General features: G+C 36.0%; 2 protein-coding genes across 4 annotated transcripts in view; one reads left to right on the top strand and one right to left on the bottom strand.

Annotated features, from left to right (window-relative positions):
• The window catches only part of LOC136281182 (uncharacterized), a 293318-nt gene extending 267220 nt beyond the window's left edge, over positions 1-26098 (top strand). For 2 of the 3 annotated variants that reach the window (XM_066167430.1, XM_066167429.1), the window contains exons 4-6: positions 24003-24036; positions 24796-24866; positions 25893-26098. In XM_066167430.1, coding sequence (XP_066023527.1) covers positions 24003-24036; positions 24796-24866; positions 25893-26086 — 299 coding nt within the window. In that variant the 3' untranslated portion in view covers positions 26087-26098. Of the gene's footprint in view, positions 1-19863; positions 19994-22520; positions 22615-24002; positions 24037-24795; positions 24867-25892 lie in introns of those variants that run through there. The other variant, XM_066167431.1, reaches the window with a different exon arrangement.
• Positions 11407-19521, bottom strand: LOC136281180 (diacylglycerol kinase theta-like). The gene is made up of 11 exons (XM_066167427.1): positions 19505-19521; positions 18077-18224; positions 17788-17829; positions 17378-17529; positions 16716-16864; positions 15531-15819; positions 15126-15216; positions 13884-14852; positions 13606-13659; positions 13191-13289; positions 11407-12871 (listed from the first exon to the last, which is right to left on the bottom strand). The coding sequence occupies exons 4-8, from the start codon at positions 17449-17451 to the stop codon at positions 14787-14789; spliced, it is 669 nt and encodes a 222-aa protein (XP_066023524.1). The 5' UTR covers positions 17452-17529; positions 17788-17829; positions 18077-18224; positions 19505-19521; the 3' UTR covers positions 11407-12871; positions 13191-13289; positions 13606-13659; positions 13884-14786.
• Positions 26099-26392: the final 294 nt, after the last annotated feature.

Genomic DNA, 26392 nt, shown 5'->3' with positions numbered 1-26392 from the left:
CGCAGGATAAAGTACTTGCTTTCAAAATATGATAAACTATTGACGAACGGCTGATGATGATAATAGTAGCAATGATGATAATAGTAATAATGATGATGATAATGATAATAATAATAATAACAATAATAATAGCTGCAATGGAAAAAGTGTTTTGCATTTGGATTTCATTTTTCTACTGCAGGTAGGGTTGCAATTTGTTTTGTTTTTTTGTACCGGTTTTTTTTTCTTTTTTTTTTGGCTTCTTTGTTTTCTGTTTTTTGTTTTATTGCAGTTTTAATTTTTCTCCCCAGCTGGGGATGGATATTTCCTTGATTGACCTGTTTTTCGATTTTGTATAAAAGGAGCATGTTTCATTTCATGTTTTCCAAAAAAAAAAGTACCCCTTTTTTTTTTTTTCCAAGTGTTCTTAGCAAGCAAATTGTGCTAGGATCTTCTTGAGCTGGAATTTAAAACATTATCTTTTTTTCCTGGGAATATGTATAAATATATAAACTGAAAAGGGAAAGCAACCGCACAGTAAAGTACCCGACATTTTCTGAGAGTTTGGTAGTTCTATCATGGGTAAAATCTTTGTAGCTGTGGTAACAATTATTTTCAGGGATTTATCAAACAATGAACTTGGAAATCTGCCGCCGTACATTTTCAGGAACATTACAGTGGTAGAATTTCTGTAAGTAAGATTTATATCGGCACAAAAGATTATAAGTTAATCTTAAAGGATTTTATTGCATATAACAGACTTAGTGACTAAAATAGCGTCCTAGTTAATGACAACTTAAATTATAATTTACTTCTGGAGGCAAACGTTTTTTTGTTTCCTTGTTATCCGAGTTGTCAATATCTAAGCATTTGTCGTATTGCAAGTTCAAACTACCCCAGCACTTACGTTGTAATTTGTAATAGGAAGTGAACCAATAATGATTTTTTTCAAATTCAGCTTTAAACAACAGTCCTCGTTTGAGGCCCATGGGAATAAACTTGAGAGTTTTTGTGCTTAATCTTGAGATTATTAGAGATGTGTCTAGTGTATTCTTTGAAGATTAAGATATAAAAATTGGGAGTTATTTTACTGGAAAACATCGCCATTCCCTGCCTTAACTACAGAAGTTACCTTTAAAAAAGAAGGTTTTAAAAATATCACTCCCACATGAGCTTATTTCAGTCTAAACTGCCCATGATGCTCTCTTCAGGAAAATGGACTACAACAAAATTGAGAAGCTTCATGAAGATCAGTTTCAGGGCTTGGTGGAGCTGTTCGATTTGTGAGTACATTTGGAGCTGAAAACTTTTTCCATGATGATCTGAATCGCACACCGTATACAGTAATATTATTTTAATGTTAACTCCATATCGCTCAAAAAAAAGGTGCCTTACCCAATCATATTATGTTACTAACTGTATTTTAATATTTATTTCATTATCCATTTCACCTGTTCAAGATATCTCTCAGAGAACAAAATCGAGGCTCTGCCTGACAAAATTTTCAAGGGCCTGAAAAACCTCAAAGCTCTGTGAGTACAGTTAATAACATACAAAAAAATTATACAATATTTGAGGTGATGGAATGAACATGATCCAAGCGTTCAAAATCTGACATTTTGGTCCAAAAATTTAACATGATGTAGGACAGACATGATGCAAGTTACCTTGTTTAACGAAACAATGTTGTTCGAGTTCATGTTGCACTAAAAATGTGCCCTTTCACATAACCAAAGGTGGATATTATAGAAACAAAAAGAAGCATTTTGGAGATCTGTTTAGTTTAAACGAAAAGCCCATGTAAATCTATAGGATAAGAAATGTGACAACTGCAAGTCCCCGTTTAGGACGTAATTGTAAATGGTTACGTTCTTCGTTTCAGCAATATCTTCGGCAATAGGATACAAAACGTTACCAGCACGACTTTTAACTATGCCCACGAATTGCGATTTTTGTAAGTTCACTGCAAATGAAAGATGTTCATATATTGAAATCGGTTAGCTTGTGGGCAAGTATTCTTTTGATTTTGTTGTAGTCAAAGAAAAGACTCGTAAATTGTAATTTTTGAAAATAACTTTGATATAAGCAATATTTCCCTGGATGAGTCCGGAAAGAAAATTTGCACCGAACAAACTCAACCGAAGGGGCTGCCACGTTCATAAAATCAGTAGCCATCAAAAGTTTCCAAGAAAGCAAGATGAGACTTATCTCAGGCTAAATGATCAGACTTGAAACATCTTTGAGAAAATATCATGCCAGGGTCCGTATTAAAGATCCTTAGCTAGGGTTCTTGATTTTTCCTTTTTGGATAGTTAACATTAACATTAGCTTGATGAATTTTATTCTTGAAAATTCATTTTTTGGGGTGAATCAGATTCATTTGTTCGGTTAATTATGATATAAACCAACTCAATGTTCACATCATGATTATTTGAAATTACAGGTTCATGCATTACAACCTGATGGCTGAGCTCCCCAAAGGCTTTTTCAGGCATTTGACGCACATCATCAGAGTGTAAGACCCCATAACGATCCTTTCCTTTACTCACCCCTTCAAAAAATCATTTTAACAATAGTCTATGTTATTTATTAATTAATGATTATTAATGGCTTTCAAAGATGCCATAATGAAATGATTTTCTTCTTCTTTTTTCGAATTTTAGAACCTTGGACACCAACTTGATGTGTTGCCATCTCGATCTTTTCAGGCAGGATGCTGATTGCGAATATGTATTCAATGATAACTTCGCAAGCTGCCACTCCATGTTCCGCCACCATGCTCCAAGGAGAACTCTTTGGATTGTCGGTCTGCTCTCGTTGTTAGGGTCTTTATTCGTAGTTGGGTGGCAGTATTTCTACCCTGATAACAATGTGGTCCAGTCTATCATGTTGGTGAATCTGGGTGTATCTGACGGCATCATGGGGATATACCTTATCATTATAGGTATAAAAGACCTGCAATGGTCAGGGGAATACTACCTGCATGACTATGAGTGGCGCACCGGGTGGTTTTGCCATTTCAATGGTGCCATGTCTGTCTTTTCAAGTGAAGTGTCAGTGATGATGATTTCTCTGATCGCATTGGACAGACTCAAGAACATCGTGTTTCCTTACACCTTTGCAAAAATTACCCCAAGGCAGACCCGTATAATGTGCGTAGTTATCTGGCTGGTGGGAGGCGTTATGGCATTCCTTCCCTTGTCCGGAATGCACTATTTCAGTGAGAGGTATTACGGCAATAATGTAGTGTGCCTGCCCCTGCAGCTTTCCCCTGAATTGCAAGAAGGCTGGGAATACTCCACTTCCATCTTTATCGTTTTGAATTTTTCCTTATTCATCTTCATCATGGTTGCTTATGTTGCCATCTTGTGGAAATCATGGTCGTCAAGCAGACGGCTTGGTGCACATGAAACTGTTAGTGAAATACGAGCAAGAGCACAAAGTGCTCAGGCCAAAAGAGAAAGAGCACTTGCCAAAAGAGTCTTCTTCATTATTCTGACCGATTTCTTGTGTTGGATGCCAATCATTGCTATCGGCATCCGTTCTCACGTCGAGAAAACATTTGATCCACCTGGTGATCTGGCAGTGTGGATTGCAGTGTTCGCTCTGCCGATAAATTCAGCCATCAACCCATTGCTGTATACGCTTTCTACTCCACAGGTAACATGTTTCTCTTTTTTGTTACTTTGGAATAGCACCTACCGTTATGTTCAAATTTGGTTTCGTGTCAGAGCAGGCTGGCAACTCAATTTTGTAATTGTAACGATTGACATACAAAACAAGCATGAAAAAGTAAATGATCGGACACGGATTTTTTTAGCTTCTCCGCCGTTGACTTTAGCCATAGAGACCAACGTGACTTCTAAATACGTTACTTGAAAGTCTTAACGTAAACTATTCAATATATTTTGAATGTCTAGGTTCAGCCTGTGTTGAAAGCAAAACTGAGGAAGTTGTGGTCCAATGCTCGATCTATTTTCAGCAGAGGACAAAATCAAGAAGGTACAGTTTTAAGTTCCATTGAAAAATACCACGATAACAATAATTATATTTCAAACCTTGAAATGAAGAAACTTTAACTTTTATCAAATTGAGTATGAGCAACCCAGTTTTCTTTAAGTAACTTATGTGATTTTTACTCCAAGGCTTTCGAGGGGGAATAGGATAGAACTGGCATGAAATCGTAGAAAACACATGTATTTTTTTTTCGAAAAAGAAATTGAGCAAATTATTGAAACCACAAATGTACAACTTACAATATGTAAAGTTGTAGCATACGTAAAAGAGAAAGCAAGAGTGATCCTAAATAGAGAGGGCATCAATGTATTAAATCATCAATTTTAATGGTGGAAATCATGCTTTCAGTTCGATTTTTGAAGGCTAGTATCTCTAAAACTAAACTATTAGGGAACATTGAGACAAATGGATGCCATTTGCGATAGATTTTTAAAATAGCATGCCAGTCAAAACTCATTCTGCAAACAATTCTCAAAGTATGAATTGCTATACTTCTGTCTTAAATCATAAGGTTAAGATTCTGAATTGTAGAATGCTTTTTTTATATAAACCTGACAATGGCCATTAAGTTTTTAATTGGTGTTATTTTCTCATATGAAAGAAGCAGATAATGATCAGCAGGGACAGATTGGAAATGGAGATGAACATGCTAACGTCGAAGAGGGTAAAAATAGAGTGCTTCTCAGTGTAGTCACATACGAAATATCTCCTCCACGCCTTTGTAGGGTTCTCTGTATGATACTTTTCTTTCCTTTCTCTTTTCTATACTTAATTCCTTTTTTCATTTTCTTTCCCGTAGGAGAGCAAATTGAAATGCAGGTATTGGAACACAACGAAATCCCAGAAGTGGAAGCCCCTGAATTACCTGCACCGCAACCAGGTCAGTTAAGAAATATAAGAGTTTTGATGCTAACGATAAAGCTAATTGACTTTGCAATCCAAAACTCTTGGCAGGTATCTATAGTTTAATCAATTAACCTAACAAATATTAGTTCTCTCAAATTGAAATACCTATAGAAACCATAGCATTCCTTTTCTGCTCTGATAATTTCTGTAGGTGCATTTTAAGAAAGGATAGATACTTAATTCCTGTTTTTCATTTTCTTTCCCGTAGGAGAGCAAATTGAAATGCAGGTATTGGAACACAACGAAGTCCCAGAAGTGGAAGCCCCTGAATTGCCTGCACCGCAACCAGGTCAGTTAAGAAATATAAGAGTTTTGATGCTAACGATAAAGCTGTAATTGACTTTGCAATCCAAAACTCTTGGCAGGTATCTATAGTTTAATCAATTAACCTAGCAAATATTAGTCCTCTCAAATTGAAATACCTATAGAAACCATAGCATTCCTTTTCTGCTCTGATAATTTCTGTAGGTGCATTTTAAGAAAGAATTTAAACTTAATTCCTGTTTTTCATTTTCTTTCCCGTAGGAGAGCAAATTGAAAAGCAGGTATTGGAATACAACGAAACCCCAGAAGTGGAAGCCCCTGAATTGCCTGCACCGCAACCAGGTCAGTTAATAAATATACGAGTTTTGATGCTAACCATAAAGCTGTAATTGACTTTGCAATCCAACTCCCTTGGCAGGTATGTATAGTTTAATCAATTAACCTAGCAAATATTAGTCCTCTCAAATTGAAATACCTATAGAAACCATAGCATTCCTTTTCTGATCTGATAATTTCTGTAGGTGCATTTTGAGAAAGGATAGATTAAGGAATGGTTTCCCATGTGACAATAATGGGACGAAATTAGGTTATATTACTTTTGGTTGATAAGTTACCTCCAGACATTCTGGTGATAAATTGCCATATGCACTTTTTAAGACCTCCACTCAAGAGATCCCCATTCCTTTACATTGGTAACCTGTACAGTGTATTATGGACGGAAGATACCATCGTCTCCCATATGACACGGTTGTAGTTAATAAATGATACATATATATTGAAAATGATCTTTCATTGTTTCCAGTTTTCAGTTATATTGTATGAAGAATAACTTAAAGATAATTCTTTGCTCTGTTGACAGCAATTGAACAAGCCTGTGGAGGGGATGCGAATCCATCTTCCTCAGGTAAAAATTTATTTATGAAAGAAATATAAAAAGAAGGCGTTTAAGAGAATTACTAGTACTGCAAAAATCACAGTTGCCCAATGTGACTTCAACTGCAAATTACTTTTTACAAACGGTCATAGGAATCGCCAAAATGAAAAAAGGTAATGCGTCTTAACAACTGTATTTGGCAGAGGTATTATTTCAGCAACTATTTTCATGCGCCCAAATTAACTTGCAGATTTAAATGTGAGCTTTGTAACTCAGTGTTATTTCATAAATCAATAAATAATTGAATACATCTGAAATTCTGACGTACCTAAAATAAAATTTGTAGAGATATTTATTGCAGAATAAAACATGAACCATAAGTATCATGAAACATTTTACTCTACTTGTTCCTTAAAACAGATTATCAGGAGGATTTTGACATCAGACCACCCACTACAAAGACTGTGGAAGGTAAACACCTTTTCCATTTTCATTTCATGTTTTTTTCGGAAATTTCGTAACTCTAAAAAAAAACAGCGAATGGTGGCTGGTGCTATCAAGCTGGCGCACTTGGTATACTTGATTGCATGGTTTTGTATGTCACACCAATAAGATTGGGGTTATAATGTCAACGTTTAATCACCAATCAAATCACGATTCTAAGTCTGTCACATGAAAAAATTTACGAGAGCAGCTTGTCGGTCTCTATTTCCGGTAAGGTACAAAACCCTTTCTCAGTTACTAAACCTAATGGGTAGATGAATTTAAAATAGCCTTATTGGAAAGTTTGTTGTCGTCAAATACTTAACACTTAAATGTAACTAACGTAACTTTTAATAATAAATCTGATTTCACACAGCTGGTAAATCTGAGGAGCAGGTGGAGGTTGAAGAGATTTCAGTGCCCAGTAACAAAGGTAAAGGAGATAATGGTTTTTGATTGGTCACTAAAGGGATTAAGGCATTTTATGAGTAATGAAAACATCTCTTTTACCTTGGTAGTCACTGGAACAATTGTAGTGTGGAAATTGGTGAACCATTAATGATTTTAACTCCTAAGTACAAAGACAAAATTTAATGACTGTATACTAAATTTTTTTCGTACCAAAAAAATCATCTTCTAAAGGAGCTAAAAAAGGTGAAGAAGAAGTGAAGGCGCCTGAGCCTGACATGGATGTCGCAAAGGAAGGTAACATTTTTATAAATCAGAAGAGATAAATTCAAATTGGTCCACACATGCCTTATTAGGTGATGCATAATCAGTCCACTCAATTGGCTAAAGATCACTTGAAGTGCTTAGTCCAAAGGTCGTGGTTCATATCGGGAGGCGACTTCATTGAGAAAAAACAAAAAAACGACACCACTTGGGCATTATTATACCTCCTCGTAACGAAGAGCCATTCCTTTTTATACAATGCTAAAATCAAACATTTATGAATTTATGAAAGCGTTTTACTACTTTGTTTGTTTGGGTTTTTTATGGATACAAAAATAATTTTCCCAGATACAGAAAACATAGCCGCCTCTTACCCCAGCTCATTGAATGGACATGGTTACTTTGATGTTGTGTACCTCAGTTTTCAAAACACCTCAACACAGACATGCAAAAATTTAATGAGCTTTGATAAGTGGCAGCCCTCTTTTCTGTGTTTGTGAAAATTATTATTCTATCGCTTAAAAGAAAATGAGCGCATTGTATTTCAATCTCTTTTCGTATTCCATCCAGGGGAAGAAGAGGTGTTTGATACCAGACTTTAGTTCTTTGTTTTCGAACCAAGGTAAATGCTTATTACGTCTGCTTTAATACTGAATACCGTGGACTAAAGGGTTGTGGAAAACAAATCCCTCTAAAGAAATTGTTTTTTTTTTGTTGCATGCATCTTTCTAATCTTATAGAATACGTGTAATATTTGAGATGTAGGGTGAACTCTATGCTAAATTTTTAAAATCCTTGGCTTATTCAAACCAATTTCAAATTTGAGATTTCAACGCAACTGTAATGATTGAAGTTATTGGAGATGAAGAAGGAAGTCTGTTTTTTTTATTGCTATAATATGCTGTTTGTCTTTTTTCAAAGTCACTTGCGAATTTTTTTCAGCTATCCCCTTCATTGTTGGCAGTAAGGGTACCAAAACATTTTCAAATTGATCAATTTTTTTCTCTGCTTTTGTTGATGTATGATTTGAAAAATTATAATAAAAAAAAAACTTCTGGGTGGCAAGTACGCCGCACTGGTGAGTGCTCTCTCTGTATATGCTTGTATATTCATATCTGCCTTCTGTCCTTAAAGCACTGACCAGCTTACTCACTGACAGTCTGGTCACTTGACTTTCTGACTAACTGGCCGGTAAGCCGTCAAATTGAATTGACCACCTGAGCTATGATTACTGGCTGACTGACAGATAGGCTGATTATCTGCCTGACTGTTTTCCGGACTCTCCACCTGGCCAGTGGGCATGGTTATTACTAACTGGATTATATTATGGCTGCAATACACTTCAATGTTGACATGTAAAAAATTAAATGCTTGACTGACTGATTGTCGGGTCAGTAGATCAAACAAACAACTAATCGATTATTAACTTTTGCATTCATTGATTAGCATGCTTTTTTCTTTTGCGTCTGACAGTCTACAAGAGCCAAAAACATTGCCATTAGTATGGAGACTGCGAGTGCTAGAGAAAAACTAGAAAAAGTTCAAAGAAAAGGGAAAAAATAATTCTAGTAATCAATACGTATGGTCGTATGGTAACATCTTAGTAAAAAAAATCTGCTTTTTAATCCCTTTTTTTTAGATTTAATTTTAACAATAATTAGTAATTAAGTATAGTTATGGTAATTATGGTATATTATGGTAATTAAGTATAGTTGGAGTGGAACATATTGTGCTCTATCTGAGTAGCCGTGTAGTGGTAGTTCATCTTTCTTTTGTTTTTTGTTTCCCGTTTTTGGTTTGTTTGTTTGTTTGTTTGTTTTTGTAACATGTACATCTACCTGACACTTTAAGTCTGTTAGTTTTAGCGTATTTCTAAAGACCATGATTGCTACACCGCAGTTAAGTCGGATGGCTCAAAACGGAGTACAACAATATCAGGGGTGTAGCCAGCCTAGAGTCCTGTACCATTAAATTTTATCATATCACTCTTGCAAATTTTGAAACAAAAATTGAACTTTCTCAGGGTATAAGCCCACGACAAGTCGAAAAGCTGGCTATAGTCCTGATGTGATAAGATATTCTATTCTGCATGCTGATCTTTCCATCATTAAATAAAATATAGCTGAGTAACTGTTTTGATTAGGAATGCCTCACTGGTTTTAAAAGTAATGTTTAAGCTCATTTCCATGGAAAATGTTAAGTTTATTCGGAGTTTACTCATAGTTTAGAGGGGATTCGATGTCCCAGAAGAACTTTCTTGTAGAGTTCCTAATATAGAAAAGAGCATAGAAGGTTAATAATGTGATAAAAATAGAAAACTAACGAGCTTTAAAAAGAATTATCAGATATTAATCTGCACAACAACTATTTAGATAATTCATTTCTAGGTTTTGTTTAAACACGAAAAATCATCTAAAATTTGACAAGAAAAACTTAGACAAATGCACGGGTTGAGGACGTCCACTTACTAGATATTTGATGGTACGCTGGTAATCTAAATAGTTCATTTCTTAACATTTTAGTACTCATCCGCGAGCATTAAAGTCATAAGGAGTTAAAGTGACGTTAATTTTGGGTTGTATATTAAATTAAAGAACTTAGACTTGCGGTTAAGATTTCCGCAGCTAGTAGACATTAGGCGGTACAGTAACAATCTGAATAGTTCGAACATTACTACAACTCGTCCGGCGAGTATTCAGAGTACGTGTCGAGTTGTTTAATTTCGTTAGTATCTCTAGCTGAAAAAAAAAAGGTAAAAATGTCACACAAAAAAAGAGAAACAATTACTGGATAAGACATCATGCATTAGAGATTTAACAACATATTGAATGACCTAACTAGCTCATTTCTAGAATTTTTATAACTCGTATGAGAGCATAATGATAACTAAAAGGTAGAGTGATGTCTATTTTCGCTATGTTACTACGTTCTTTATGAACGCAAATTCCTTAAAAAAGAAATTAGAAAGATGTTGTGGTAACGAGTAACAAGTCAGATATAGGATATTAATTGGTACAACAACAATCTGATAGTTCACTTCCACAACAAGCTTGCGAGTACTTTGCATGCAAACTACGTTTAGAATTGTTAGAGGAAATAAACAAGGACAGAGTTCGTTTGTTAGAGGTTTTTATGGAATGAAAATAATTTAAATAGGTCCTGTCTTAGAGTTTTTATAACTCGTTTGCGAGAATTATACTCATTAGTGACCTCTGTCATGGCTGAAGCCTGCCTCTTTACATAATATACATTATTATTAACATTAACCTGAAAATCGACAAAAAAAGAAAAAAGGTCTTAGAATACCACTAACTTAGATATTTAGTAGTGTTTTTAAATCTAATTTTGTAGCCCATTTCTAGATTTTTTAACTCACAACGAGAATTCTAGTTCATTGTAGTATGTGGTATTTTTTTTAACTTTGTTCAAACGTGATCATTAACATGGCTTCTACAGTAAAAATAACTTGAATGTGTGAGTGGCTTTTTGAGGGAAGTATCACCGAGTTACGAAGAAGGGTTCCAGATCTACTGTAAAACGTTAACGAAGACTTCAATAAAACATCTTTATGACCTTACACATGAGTCCGTTCTCAGTCTACCCTGTCAAGGTTTCTAAGTCACGCTTCGGGTTCATCCGCAGTGTGGATTATGTGCCACAATGACCTGTGACAAGTAAACTTATACAAAATTGCTTTCTGTATCTCTCATAATGTTGAACTTTTCGTTTCAATGAGTTATTCAGTCTGAATTTTTCCCAGAAACTGAGCTGTTTTCTTTTAAAACCATAATGTATCTTCTTGACGCGACTCTCTTGGAGGTTTCTGGTTATACCCGATGTGAAAAAAGGGGTAACAAATATATATTTCCGGGAGGTTAGGAAACATTTTTAAGCTTTACATTTCTATCCTAAGACTTCCACCAATGGTGGGTGGGAGTGACGGTAAGCATTTAAAAAACCCTCAGATATGAAATCTTTACTGCACTGTGATTGGTTTAGAAGTGTTGACTCGGGTTTATAGGTGTTGACTCGTCATGAATTTTAGTCCATAGTGACTGCTTGTGATATTCCTTCTTGCCAACCGCTGAGCGAACTTAAGAAATTCAATAATTTGCCATTTCGGTTAAATTTATTGGGGGACTAGAATTTACGCTCCAAAGTTATATTTCCAGTGAAGGACTCGAAGGTGTAACATGTAGAGATACACAACTAATTATGACCACACTTGAAAGAGACCTTCAGTTAAACCTGAGTAAATCGAGCCACAAACCTGAGTGAAACTAACTTAACTTAAATAACTTAACGTCTGTACAACCCACTAGAAGCAAACCGGAAAATCTTCCCTTCCATTCTACACTCTTCCTCATGCTACACAGCTAACCTTGCCTCTGGAAGCCTGACACAGTGAGGACGAGCATAAACGTGGGGTAAGTGAGAGAAAAATCTAATTATAATGAAGGAAGGTGACATGCCTTCCCAGAACCTCGCCGATTTTTGCTCGCTCTCTTTTACTCTTTTCTCCTCTTACCGTGAGCCTATCACCAGCTATGCCTTTAACGACAAAAAACAAACAAACAAAAAAAAAACGTTTCTCACTAATTCAACTCACTCAGAACACATCTACATGAACTGATCATTTTATAAAATGAAACATATGGAGAAAGGGTAAATCAATAGAAGGCGTTCATGCATATTAGCTTGTTAATGAATACTTCTGCAGTTAAACCACTTTTTACATATAATTACAAATACAACATTAATTTGAAATATACTCGAACTTACATTATCTTCAAATTCATTGGTGTCTTCTGTAAAAACTCCATTGATGGGACAAGCTAAGCTTTGAACTCCACCTCGAGACAGAAATTTCAACATTTTAGTTCGCACCTTTAATATACGATTGTGGAACACCAGGGTACGCGTATCTTCGACTCTCAAGTGTTTTCATTCCTATCTGAAATTGCGTTAGTTAATCGTATTCTTCCCACTTTTTTCTTAAGCATGAAATCTTTAATAAACTGTGATTCGTCTAGAAATCTCGCGCCACCCTTTTTTCCTACATACGACTATGGAATACCAGGTTACGAGTTTGGTTCGTTAGCGCGTAGCGTCGACTACAACGCCTTTGCGCATTTACGGGCGGAACGGGGAAAGACAGAATGTGGCCGAGACTAGTCCAGAATCATTTTATACCACTTCGATAAACAAATCATGGCCGGTGATAGAAATTGACTCCAATAGCACGAATGTCAATGTACACTGAAGAGGGTTCGAATGATGAGGACTGAGCCGCTCTCCTTGTTTCAGCCAATATGACGAGCACGTTCAATTGGACGCACTATAAAGATGGAATTTTAGTCTGCACTGTTTACAATACAGCGTATACGCAAAGCGATACAAATGACAATAATTTCCTTTACAATTTCGAATTACATTTTCTCGGCTAAAGCAATACTTAACTAGATGAAACTTTACAAGATTACCAAGTTAAGTATAAATCAGAGCTGGAAAAAATATCCAGTATGGTTTCTAATCAAGCTGCCATAAGCCCGGGGTAAGTGTTTAATAGTCATAAAAAATAGTTCTTGTTGCGCTGGGGCTTGCAGGAGGGCGAGACGAACTTGTGGGTCTTCTTTTGTTTTTTACTTTAACCTTCCTCTTCGATAGCATCAGCGCCTAAAGAAAAAAATAAGTGAACTTACGATGAAACTTCTAGAAGTGTTCGATGGCCGTTTGGGTTCTAGCAAAATTTTCTTAATTCTCCAAAGAATTCTGAACCAAAGTCGTCCGGTTATAAACGTTTTATTGAATTCTTGGATGTAAATGTTGACAACAAAAAAAATAATAAAAAGTTTCTCAGGTAAAAAGATAAAACTAAATTGATTTTTCGAAATATTCTAGGTGCATTTTTAACACTGAGATATGCGAGTCCAATCACAAGCCTTTCATTTTCCCCAAACGGTAATCTTTTACAGCGTTGTTACACAGTAAATACCTGTGTTAGTATGGGCCGTACAATCACATTTCCAGTAGGCTGCATCCAAGGTTCACCATCTATTTGTACAGGCACCTCTGATTTTAATTTGATGTTGATCTGTAATGAAGTGATAATAATTGTCATCAACTAAAAAAAAAAAAAAAGCATTGAAGCAGATGAATGAAGAGGGTAAATTTCTAAAGAAACTGTGGTTCTGCGTCGTTGTGGGGGGGGGGGGAGGGAAGGGGTGGTATTACAAGATAGTTTCTTTTATCAACTGATTTTATAAAGTAAATATGCAGAAAAAAATGACGCTACGCCACTGGTGGGAACATAGTAACGTGAAAAACAGAAATTACAAGAGAATAGTACGAGGATAATCAACTTATGGCTTCATTATGTTATTTACTGTATTACAACCAGACATACATACCTGGGCTCCCTGTGCTAGCCGAATACCAGTCCTGATTCCACTTTGAATTTGACCCTTTTAATAAAGAATTCGTCTCAATTAAGAACTAAGGCACCATTTTTATTGCTAAATAAAAACGTTTCCTATGCAAATACTTAAGAAGAAAGGAAAAGGTAGGATACAAAAATTGTGGCAGTTGTAGAAAAAAATACGCGGAGCAGATTGGAGAGAACAGTATGGTGCATATGCCCGCTGATGTTAGGGTGTGAAGGGTAAAGATGGTGGTGATTCTGACTCACCAGGTGCATTACTCCCTGAAGTCCAACCACCTCGACAAGACCGTCACAGTGACAAGCTGGGGAATGACCCTGCAAAAATATTCAAGCAATTTCAATTGTGTGTGGAAAAGGAATCCGGGATTGCATTTATTTCGTTTAACTTCGCTTTGCGATTGGTCCAGATAATTCAAGCCACTCTCCAAACCAATCACGTGCATAACTAAAACCAACAGTGGTTTGGTCCACTTCCCGCGCTATTGGCGGTTTGGAAAATTCTACTCTTCGTACTTATTGACTTCTTTATAGCTAATGCGCTGAATCTTTGAGTCTTTTCCAGACCTCATCTTCTAGGGACAACATGTCATGGTTACTTATATCAGTTGTTTGGTGCTAAGAATATGAGCAGATATCACCACTAAATTCATGAAGTACTACATAGATCTTCTTTGTCTGGTCCCCATGCAACTGTGCCTGCTCCCCAACTGGCCGGAAAACAAATTAAAAAAAAAGTTAAAGCGCAAAATTTATACAAGAGAATAAAAGACTTTACAAGTAATTAATTGATAATCGCAGGTCAGCTGCTATCAAAGTAATCTCAGAAAAGAAGCCTTAAAAATTCAGACTTTGACTAGAATCGAACCCGGGCCTCCCAGATAATAGTTGGGGACTGCTGCGAAGCCACGTGATGTGAGTGAGACAAACTTTAAAAGGTTGTTCGTTCCCGTAAAGGAATCAGATCATAATGATATGAGACAAATAATGTTGACCTACACGAATCACACTTTCACCGGGCATAAAAACTGTGCAGCTTAAAATTACTTGTTGAAGCCGATGTGCAGCGATTTCCTTGCAATTAAATTGAAAATCTAACCACTGCAAAGTTAATTCGAATTAATTAGATTGACCTCAATTTCCAGCTTTTACTTACCTGCCTATGTTCAGAATTACAATTCCTTCTAGTGTTGGTAAGTCAAGTTTTTTGCCATCAATCTGCAGCGAAAAGGAATGAATAAGATACTGGTCCCTGGAAAGTTAAAGAGGACGAAAGGCAAACAAGCACCGCAAAACGCCAAAACAAAACGCTCAGGTGTGATTGGAGCATGAAATAAAAAGTTGTGCAACTGATACGCATGCAATCATTAAGAGTTGAATACAACTGACAGAGGATGATGATTTGGACCAACACTCGATGCTAGGATACAGGGGTTTCAATAACCTTTTAGTGATCAGCCATTCAATACCATCGTTCTACAGATTAATCACCTCTATTTCGACCTCTTGAGTAAATGTCCGCGAGTAGCCTTTGACCATTTTCTTTATACCTGCTCTAAAGTAAACTCCTTTGTTATGAAGCCTGAAACAAAAAGAAACAAAAAAAAAAAAAGAGGGAATTAGAGATTCAACAGAGTCGCACTAACAATAAATTGCAAAACACAAAGTCGGGGTTTTTTCAACCTATCCCTTTTCAAAAGAGCTTTCAACGGAGGTTAAAATTTATCCGGAGTTTGAGTACATTAAACGCAGTAAAGATGAAACAACAGTACATCTCAGAAGACTATGGAACCTTTGTTACCATCCAATGGCTTTCGCAATCAACACTCTTTTTCTTCAATCGAAGGCACTATGACAAATTTTGTAACCTGTAAATTGAATCCTTTGTATCCTCACCTGCTATGGAATTTATCTGGTTCTTCCTCCCTCTGAAGATGAAAATCTGAACAAAGCTCAGCTCCAATTCCGATGCCAAAGTAATTATTCATGGTAAAAATACCAGGATCGTCTTCTCTTCCTCCCATCGAGCCAAGCGCACTGTCGTTAGTGTCCGCTGAATCAAACATGACACACCATCTATCAAGAAACACTTCGTGTGCCTGATCAACGGCCATGAGAAGCGATACAGGGCTCTCGCCACCAGAGTAACCACCTCCCCAATGGAGAACACGAGAGTGATCATTACCTGTAAGTTGAGAATCTCGTTCAATCTCCCACTCATTTTCTAGCTACTATGGAAATCACGAGAGAGATGAATACATATAAGCTGGGAATCTCATTCAATTTCCCACTAACTCTCTTGTTACTATAAAAATCACGAGAGAGATTCATTCATACGAGAGTCTCGTTCAATTTTCCACCCATTCTCTTTTCACTTTGCTACAACACCCGAACGGCAGCTTTTCAAAATACGCTATAACGGTATTTCTACTAATTTAAACCTCTGCTATTAATCGTAACTTGAAAATGCATATAATTACCGTATAGAGTTGCAGACTTTCAGTAATCAATACTACTTGATTTACTTTCAAATACTACGAACTTTTCAGGCCTAAAAAGGGAAAATCTACATGACTTTCCAGGGTCTCTATCGCTTAGAAAACACGAATGACTAAGTCATGATTAGTTTCAGATTTCCATCTCATTGACCAAGTTTGTCGAACGAGTCTTGAAATCTATTTATAGGAGGCGAGCGTGGCCTAGTGGTTAGGGCGCTACACTTGTAAGCCGGAGGTCCCGGGTTCAAGTCCTCCTCCCTGCCACTGGATGGATTTGTCTTCGGTGGCCCCGAATTCAACTCCTGCACGCTTTGTAAATAGCCAACTGGTCTGCCTCCTACCAGTTGGGGTTTTTAACAAGTTTCTGTTCATTTACGATATTTGTTTCCTTATTTACAGTGTCCCCAATTAGCACAGCAGTGCTAAAAAATACACTGACACTTAAATAAAGTTATTATTATTATTATTATTATTATTATGACATATCGCAGAAAAACAAAACGTACAAAGGTACTTTTGACTCTGGAAATAAATTTTCTTTAAATCGTGGGGAACACGAATACTTTGGAAAAAATCCACTTACCAATGCCAAGAGGAAGAACTGCTGATGCAGGTAGCTTACACTTCATCTCTTGAACAACATCATCCAAACATGACAGCACCCAGCCAACTGTGCCATCACCACCACAGATCAAGACACGAAAATCAGAAATAGATCTGAAAGCATAAACTCTGAAACAAAGATAAAAATCGATTCATATTTTAGATATTCAGAGATTTAAAAACGATGGGACAAAGTTGACAGAAGAAGACAAGGCTTATAGTTTTGAGTATAGAATAGCTGTAAATGATTAATTTGGGAAGCAACCTATACAACAAAATATAAATCGTTCTTCTGCAGGACGACGTCATATAAGGAAAACTAACCGCCATGCCTTTTTTGGACTAAAAATTTTACATCAATCTTTACCACTTCCTTGCTTGTTCCATCTTGAAAGCGAGGCTTGGGGGGAGACATTGGGTTATCTCATGTAAATATGGGTATCGCCCTTTAAAGGGTGCAATCTGCACTGGAAAGATTCTGCACCCACCCGCATCTGCACTATGGCTTAATTAGCTCGGCCTCGGTCAATTCTCGTGGACACAAGAGTCTAAGGAGATAGTTCTTACTAAGTAAACAACTTCCGTGTAACAAATTCGGGTGGGAATTCGTCTTAATACGGAGGGGGAGCGAGTTTAACATACCCTGATAATAAGCCTCCCTCTAAGAGGCTGTACACTTGATAAGGGTTGAGCAGTCTCTGGAAAGCTGTGAACATGTCTGCCCCCTGACCGCCACCACTTTTCGAGTTTACCAGTACTAGAAGGGGTTGGCTTCCAGGGGGGAACAGTCCAGGCTATAGGGAATAACAAAAAAAATCATTATAGGCATAACTCCTTAACTGTAGAAAGAGAATACCGATATGCAAGAAACAGAAATCTTGATTCCAGTCAGTCTTTTTCAGTTCATCTGTTTTTTAAAGTACTTCTAGGAAATGCTCTACAGAAAGAACACAGAATTCGCTTTATACTTCCCATGGGCACTGCCAGTGATATAATAATGTGTCTTAATTATTAGATACATGAACTGAGCTCTAGGATTACTAGTAACTCACCACAACTTGAAAACACACTTTTCACCTCACAAAATTCCATGGCTACAAAACAATTACAAGAAAAAAGATGAGAACAGCCAAAAGCCTCCCTTTGAGTATTTTAATGCGTAAAATATTAGGTCGCCAAGGTGTCGTCAATCTTGTTACCAGGGTCACTGTCACTCTTAAATAGCTGAATGGAGATGGCAGATGGTCAGGGGAACGAGGACTCAGGAAACATACATTAGCCCCTCGTAAAACAAAGATACTTGTTTAGAAGCATCTAAAAAACAAACAAAACAGAACTTACTTTCTCCTAGAATGTTGCCAATCAAAATTTTGTATTTGCTTGTGTCAAGGCCAACTGGGAGACTACCAATGCATATGCATAAACTGCGCAAGTGTTCTATGTTTTGCCTCAGGTAGGATCTTGTGAGTTTCATTTTCCTTACAGACTTCTGCAAAGAAAAGAAGTACATTAATTTTTATAAGGAGTCTAACACCTTCAGATGAATATAAGATCTATTATTTATCATTAAAAATCACCTTGCAGTTATCAAAGGAAGTTAATGACAAAATGGGCGCAAAGACATGAAACTATGGAAAGCGAAGTTGTCACCACCTTACCACCATATATTCAATGGCTATAACTTAAAAATAAGAAAAGTGGAAGGTAAAAAGGCAGAGGAGCCCCTCACCCAGATAATTAACCCTTTACACCCAAAGATCAGTGTGCATATTCTCCATGCTGTTTTCTATACATTTCCTACGGTGCTGACATGGAGATTTTGCTTAACAATCAAGAGCTCTGGTATTTGTTGATCATTATTTAATTCTCATGACCTTAATGTTTGATTCAGGGGTGATACTGTAAGGAGAAATTAGATGTTGGTCAGTCTAAGGGGTAAAAGGGTCAAACTATCATACTGTTTAATACTACATAACTACATCTACTGTTGACTTACTGTGAGAGGTTGATGATTCTCTGTTAGCTTCTGTCCTTCAAATGACAACCAATAAGTTTTCCAAATGTACTTGCTATTAGTTTTTATTTGCAAAATTATATTACATTATGATTTGTGTATTGGTAAACAAACATTAAACTGTTTGTCTCATGATGTCAGAGTCAGGCTAATTGATAGATCAACGTCTATTTAATCCATCAACACCTTCATCAGGTGTTGCGGTTGAAAGTTGTTATGTCACTATTTGTAGCACATTGGTTTGTAATTATTGGTGGGTTATAGCTTGCTGTCATTGGAGTATTTCGATACTCATTAATTATTCCAAGTTTTGATATTGTTCCCTTAAAGGTCTACTTTGTTACTGATCAGCTGTTATGCTATTTGATAGTAAGCATTTCAATTCCATCATCTCTATTGACGTATTAGATTTGTGTATAAGTTGAACAGTTAAAGTTAATATCTAACCCTCTACCACCTTGAGTGTTGTTCTATGAATATTGACAAGTTTTCATGCAGAAAGCTAATGAGAAGACAGGTCCTTAATGGTCGGCTAATGGTCGAATAAATGAATATCAGGTTATGTTGTTTGATTCAGTATTAAATTTTCATGGCTGAAAACATAAATATGTATCAATCACACAATGCAGTGGACTGATATGTTGATTTTGCAAGTACAGTGTATAGAGGCCATATGATTACATCAATCAGAAATATAAAACTATGTAAAACCATACTATGTAAACTTGACATCATTTGATTCCTTATCCACTTACCAAGAGACAATATGCAGACCTCCTTCCCTGGAGAGTTTAAGTAAGATGTGTCTTTGTATTGCCTTCTTTAGGTGATGCACTGTCGCATTTTGGATGACAACTACAGCTGAAAGTTTATTAAAAGGCATATAAAATTATATATATACATATAAGGAGTGGATCTTCCACTATGTTCCCCAAATTTTTTCACCAAAGAGAACCATCACTTCTGGATGCGACAGAGAGTCAATCTTTTTCTCCGATTCTTCTGGGCTCTCTTCGTCCGCCATATTGAGTTGAGGTTCATTCCCAGGCTTTCTCGAGTGCGCCTGCCTCCGCTTGCCACGATTAGATTACGGCCTACATTCCATTTCACTCATAGATCGCGTAAGTTGGACAATGATCTCCAATGAAGAACAACTTAAGATTGTTGTTCTGTGGTACTCTTTTTTTTCATGTGGGTATGCTGCTGAAGCCAAAAAGAAAAAGGATCTATAAACTATTGTTGAGGTATGTGAAGAGATTAAAATCTCAGACAAGCTTCTTGCGCTTAAATTACTGGTAGTATTTCTTTGTGATCGATCGGGTGCTAATTTCTGCAATTTTGAATTTGGATTTTATCTTTCTTCGAAGAAAAAAAAGCGAGCATTTATAAAGTCTGTGAAATTGGTATTATTTGAGGGAAAATTCACGAAATTTGTCGCGATAACCTACCCGCGCGGATTTTGTTATGCAGTCGAGAAAATTAGAAGCTTAAGTTTTTAAACTTTGCATACGTACGGTACGTACGGGAGGAGTTTGGGTGAACTTTATGGCAAAATATGTTATACTGAAAAAAAATCCATATTCGTTTGTTCGCCAAACGTGGCTAAGCTAAAGCTTGTTGCTGGAATATCGATTAAACTGTTGATATGTATTGCAGAGATTCCAACCCTCCCGATTTAATGTCTTGCCTCCCGCTCTCCCGATTTTTACCAAATTCTCCCGATTTATCATAAAATTCTGAAAACTAGGGGAAAATTGCTAATCTTTAGAATTTTTGGCGATCTGTCACTGTGAAACACTCATATTATACTTACTTTCTTCGCGAAGAGCATTATGGTATGTTATAACTCAGGCCGGAATGATGTCAAAATTCAGGAAATGGCACTTGAGAGAACCTAAATTTGCAAAACTTCCCGGGGGCATGCCCCCTGACCCCCCTAGAAGCTCGCACCTTTGGCACTAATAACTACTCCCTATTTTCCATCACATGGGGTTGGAATCTCTGGTATTGTGTACTGTATGCCAGTTGATAACACTTCTGTGGTAAATGTGAACAAGATTAGTCCTTCGCGGGCGAAAGACACTAAAATATCACGTGATATTTTTTTTTTTGTCCTTTTATCGCGGTATTTGTTTCATCGATATTTAAAATAATATTTTTCAAGCGCTCCTTATGGAGAAACAGTGGAAAATTAAATAACTATGAACGTTTTCGCTTTTTTGTTCCAATACATGCACACTACATAATAGTCTGGGCTATTTGAGAAGGAGTGTCACAACAGGTGGTCTAAAGTGATGCTAGAAATTAATAATTTGTTACAAATCTCGTCTCCTGGCAGCAGTGATTAGGTTAACATCATGGCTTTGACATTCTAGTTTATATGAAATATAACTTGTAAGGACTTAAAAGCATAGATCTTATTAGAAATCTGTAGACTGTTCTTCAATAGATGGGTGCAACTGGTTCACATGTGATTCATACAATGTAACTCATACAATGTAACCATGAATCATATTCATACATGTACCAATCCAATAAGCACAAGATTTTAATTGTAATATATATTAGAGAAAAAGTATGATTTGTGCATTTCTGAAGAGTAGTTCAAATACCTGACTGTGTATATATTGTTGAATTAACTGAGACAAACAAAATGGAGTTGAGAGGGGAAATTCCTACAGTCTCATTAAAAACATTCACTAGAATTTTCATTCAAAGTATGGTGTTGAAACTCAGTAGAATATGTCAGTGACACAACATGTTAAGAATATTCTCAAAATATTTATACAAAAAAAAAGTACAGGCCACTATAATTTTAGCAGGAAAACATGGTCTGCACATTAATCTGAATGTTCTCTGATCTGTGATGGCTTTTAGTTTTCTTTTCAATAAGCTATTTTATTGCCAAATTTGGAAACTGGTGGGCAATGGACATAATCAAGTAAATTGTGTTAAATTAGATGAGTATTGTAAATATAATTATGTGAGGGGGCAAAATCAGATCCAAGGGATTAAAGACATTACTTAAATTCCCTCTAGGGTTTGCACAGAATGCAGTTATTTAATTTCTTAAATTATAGAAATTTTCACACTAATCAGGAAAGAATGCAAAAATGAGGACTTATTAGTCTAGATGAATTTTGAGTTTTCAATTCTTTTTCTAGTTTAGAAGCTTCTAGTAGAGCTAGTAAATATGTTTATGTTATGTCATTATCTGTCTGCACTTGTTGGTTTTATATCAGAAATCTCAGTCCTTGAATATTTTAACTGCTGACTTGTGTGTAATTACCATATGGACAGACTTTCCATGAAGTATTCTATATAAAATCATATGATCTTTCTATTTCCTGCTACCTGTGAGGACAAAGCAGATAATGGCGACATTGTGTCTTTTCACTATACAGTATGTACATAATGACTTTGCTTCTTACTTGAAAGCATTACAGTGAATTCCTAAGGAAAGGATGCTCTCACATCCTTACATCTTTCAAGCCAGAAATTTGAACCAAAATTGTTTTAATCACTTGGGTGCCAAGCTGTTATTAGTAAATAGAATTTGGCATCCTCTCCCTTTAGCTTTCTGTTATCATTTTAAATTAGACTGCCTAAACAAAAAGACACAAATAAACCGTCAAAATAAAAAAAAAAAAAAAACCAACAACAGCACAAAGTAAACAACAACAAAAAGTAAAAACCTGTTCTCAATTCTTATTAAAAATGTAGCTATTGCAAATGTTTGAATTTCCTTAATTTTTCAATGAACTCTTTTAGGGTACACTGGTGAATGGACAAATGTTCAACTCATCCCTAGCAAAAGGAAGGGAGCCACTTGAGTTCCAGTTGGGCAACGGGAAGGTTATCAAAGGTAACTTGCGTCAGGACCTCTGATTATTTTGCTATACTATCAGGATGATTTATTTCAGATCCATAAAGCCATTAAGCCAAAGTGATCAGTCAACTGCTCTCTAGAACAAAAAAGCTAAAACATTTTAAAATCATGAGCTGATGAGAACACATTTTGGCAACAATTAAATTGCATAAAGCATGAGAAAACTCAAGTGAGCACTTAACTGGCAATTGATTTTATTTTTTAATCTGATATGTTGAGAATATGGAGCAAGTGTTCTTGGCCAATCACATAGAAACATGAAGTAAAACCATAAAATCAAACATGGTTACTGTCAATACTTACACAAAGTCAAATAAAAATTGTTCTAATTGTTCTAAGATTTTGACTTCTTTTACTATCTGGTTTCTGACTCTTTTCTAAAAGTTCCTAGTTAACCCTTTCACTCCCATGAGTGACCAAGACAGAGTTTCTCCTTACTATATCTGTACCATATCATGTAAACAAGTGACGAGAATTAAGAAAAATATCAATTATGGGATTAATAATTGATCTGATACCAAATTCTCCAAACTGGCATAATGAGAATCATTTGGCAGACAGTAAGGAGAATTGCTAATGAAATCTTGGGAGTTAAAAGGGTTAAAACAATTTTAGAGATGCTAAGATATCTTAATTCTTCATTTCATGTAAATGAAGTATTCTCTTGACTTATGATTTGGGAATTATTTAGCTACTATAGTTTTGCTTACAACTATGTGACATTTTGTTGGTCATGTATACATACATAGTGAGGTATAAAAATTATAGGAGGAAACATTAAAAGCTAGACTAGAAAGGAACCACTGTGACCTGAGTCAAGTTTTCTTACTGAGTGAATTTGATCATATGAGGTTACCTTGTGATATCTAATGTAGTGAGCATCATTGAAAATAAAACCAAAGTGTGATTACTGTATAGTGATTTTAGACATATGAAATTCATATGTTTGCACTGCGGTGAAGAAACGAATTTAAGAGATCCTTGCAGCTAAGAACACTACTGAACTAGTAGTTGAAAATGGGACCTGAGAAAAATTCAGGCATGTATGGGATTTGAACCCATGACCTCTGCGATACCAGTGCAGCACTCTACCAACTGAGCTAACAAGCCATCTGGGAGCAGGTCAATATGTTGGGTCCAAATAAACCATCCAGGTGATGAATAATAATGACTTCCAATATTTTGAGTTCTTCTTTTGCCTGGCTGGTAATACTTTTTTTAAAAGCTCTCAGTTAAAGCCCTTTTAGAGATGTTAAAATTTCCCAAATTGCGATTTTATGTGAACTTCAGTGACAGAAACTTCACCACTTTACAAGTAATTGCCACCTTAACTTTTCCACTTATTTCTGTAATTTTTTTTACAGGTTGGGAGATGGGTATAAAAGGAATGTGCATAGGGTAAGATTTAGAAATATTACAGTATGCGTATAATGATTTTAGATATATGAAATTCATATATTTGCACTGCAGCGAAGAGATGAAATTAAAGGATCCTCGCAGCTAAGAACTCTACTAAAATGAGTAGTTGAAAATAGGACCTGAAAAAAATTTCAGGCTCGTACTGGATTTGAACCCATGACCTCTGTGATACAGGTGCAGTGCTCTACCAACGGAGAGCTGGTCAATATGTTGGGTCCAAATATACCATCCAAGTGCTATACATATTACAGTATGTGATAAAAAACAACAATAAGGTCAAATATTTTCATCATGAGCAGGTTTTTGTCATTAGCAATTAGTGTCATTGAGGAAGGGACTTCTTCTAAAGTGGGTCTTAGCTTAGCAGGATTTTTTCAAGTGAAAAAAAAATACCTGCTTAAAATTTTACTTCTAAGCAACAAGTTGGGGTGCAAAAAATTGTGCCCATGGATTGATACTATTTTCCAAGTTCTATTAATTTGAAATAAGCTATTTGCAAACATAACTGACAACAAGATTGGCATGGCAACTTTTAAGTAAAACCCCTTTGGGCTTCATAGCCCCTTACTGTCTTAACTGCCTTTCTTATTCTTCTTTTCACATTGTTTATTCTCTACAAATAAATTCAAAAACCCCTTTTAGTTGATCATTTTTGTGGCTCCCTCAAATGAGTTTAAAGAAGCAGTGCTCAGGCTGATATTTTTCAACAGTCCTCGATTCTACTTTTTCTCTTTTCAGTGAAAAAAGAAAATTGATCATCCCTCCTCACCTAGGGTACGGAGCTCGTGGAATTCAGAATGTTATTCCTCGTAAGTAAATGTTGATTGTAAAAATGACCATGGAGGAACTAAGGGGGCCTGTAAATACAGAAATGACACGAGCAGAAGTGCAAGTCCTGATTTATTACACAAGTGATATTTGGGAAGTTTACTTAACCCTTTAACTCCCAAGATCTGATCATTAATTCTCCCCTGTAGCTGCTACACATTTCCTTATAAATTAGTTATGAGAACTTGATGCTAGATCAAGATAGCAGCTTCTACCTGATAAGTTTGAATATTCTCAGTACCTGTTTGCTGAAGAATGTATGGATATTGTAGGGAGAAGTTTTGTGTTAATCACTTATGGGAGTTAAAGGGTTAATTGAACTTGGACAACCAAAACATTTCAGAACGTCAGCCATTAATCATTAAATGCAAAAGCAGTTTGTATGATTTTTGATTTTTAAGTCATTTTTCAAATCTCTTTGTATGTCCTCAGTCACACATTACTTAGAATGAGAAATTTCCAACGAGTCGGAAAATGCTCATATTTTCTTTGTAATGGCAATTTGATAAAATAATTATGACATTTCAACCAAGTTTAAAGTTTTTTGAAATGTTTAGAACTTAGCATTTTTTGTTTGTCTTTAATTCTGAGCACATGCAATATGTAAATCCTGTGTTGCAAGCTAGAACTTATTTTATTGAGCATGAGTCATTGACCAATCATGAACAAGATATCTATTGGATATGTGGTAATAGCCAAATGGGGAAAAATTTTCTTTTAAATTTCTTGTTATAACACAGAATGGGAATGGTTAAGAAGCCTTTCCTTTTCGCTCTCCTTGCAAGATTTCTGCACAGCCCCATTCTTCACTATGCATATAGTTTATGGATAAAAAAAATAATGGCAGAAACAATATTTTGCCTTTAGGACTACAACTTTGATTTGTTTTAGAATAGTATGGGGTTATGAAGAAATCTTTCTGCTAATCATGATATTAATATCATTCTACGTTACTGAATAAAAAGCAAATCCTAACATTTTCTTATTTTTGCTTTATTCACACATAGCCGACTCTGTACTTATTTTTACCACCGAGCTCATGTCCATTAAGAGGAAGTCGCTGTTCGATCCAAAGTTACTGCTGCAAATAGGATTTTGGCCGCTCCTGGCTGGAGTGATTTTGTACTATCTGTATAGAAAGGCATCTAAGAAATCTGGCAAGCCTGAAACAAAGTCGAGCAAGAAAAATAAAAGGAAGTAATAAAACTGTGAACCTTTTTAGTAATGAGGTTATTCGTAAATGATATCAGAGTATGCCTCTTTCTCGGCATCAGTTGACTATGACACGATTTTATATCCTAATTTTGGAAACTTTCCATGCGCAACGCTTAAAAATTCGTCGACAACTCTGGAGCAATCAGCGTAGAAACCAAAACTCGGTTAGTGATTGAGAAAGGTGACAATTAACCCTTTAACTCCCAAGATCTGATTGTCAATTCTCCCCTCTAGCTACTACACATTTCCTTGATAATTGATTACGAGAATTAGGTGTTTAATCAAGGAAATA

This window comes from Pocillopora verrucosa, chromosome 5 (assembly GCF_036669915.1).
Source record: "Pocillopora verrucosa isolate sample1 chromosome 5, ASM3666991v2, whole genome shotgun sequence".
NCBI lineage: Eukaryota > Metazoa > Cnidaria > Anthozoa > Scleractinia > Pocilloporidae > Pocillopora > Pocillopora verrucosa.
The sequence above is the reverse complement of the archived record's forward strand: the minus strand, read 5'-3'. Positions and strand labels throughout refer to the sequence as shown.

What these genes read in the sequence shown, in the direction of transcription:
- LOC136281180 (XM_066167427.1), bottom strand. Translation starts at nt 17,451, where the DNA reads ATGTTCACAGCTTTCCAGAGACTGCTCAACCCTTATCAAGTGTACAGC. An exon ending in GAGGGAGGCTTATTATCAGG is followed by an intron (nt 16,865 to 17,377) that starts GTATGTTAAACT and finishes TCTTTGTTTCAG; the next exon opens with AGTTTATGCTTTCAGATCTA. An exon ending in CCAGATAAATTCCATAGCAG is followed by an intron (nt 15,217 to 15,530) that starts GTGAGGATACAA and finishes TTTTTGTTTCAG; the next exon opens with GCTTCATAACAAAGGAGTTT.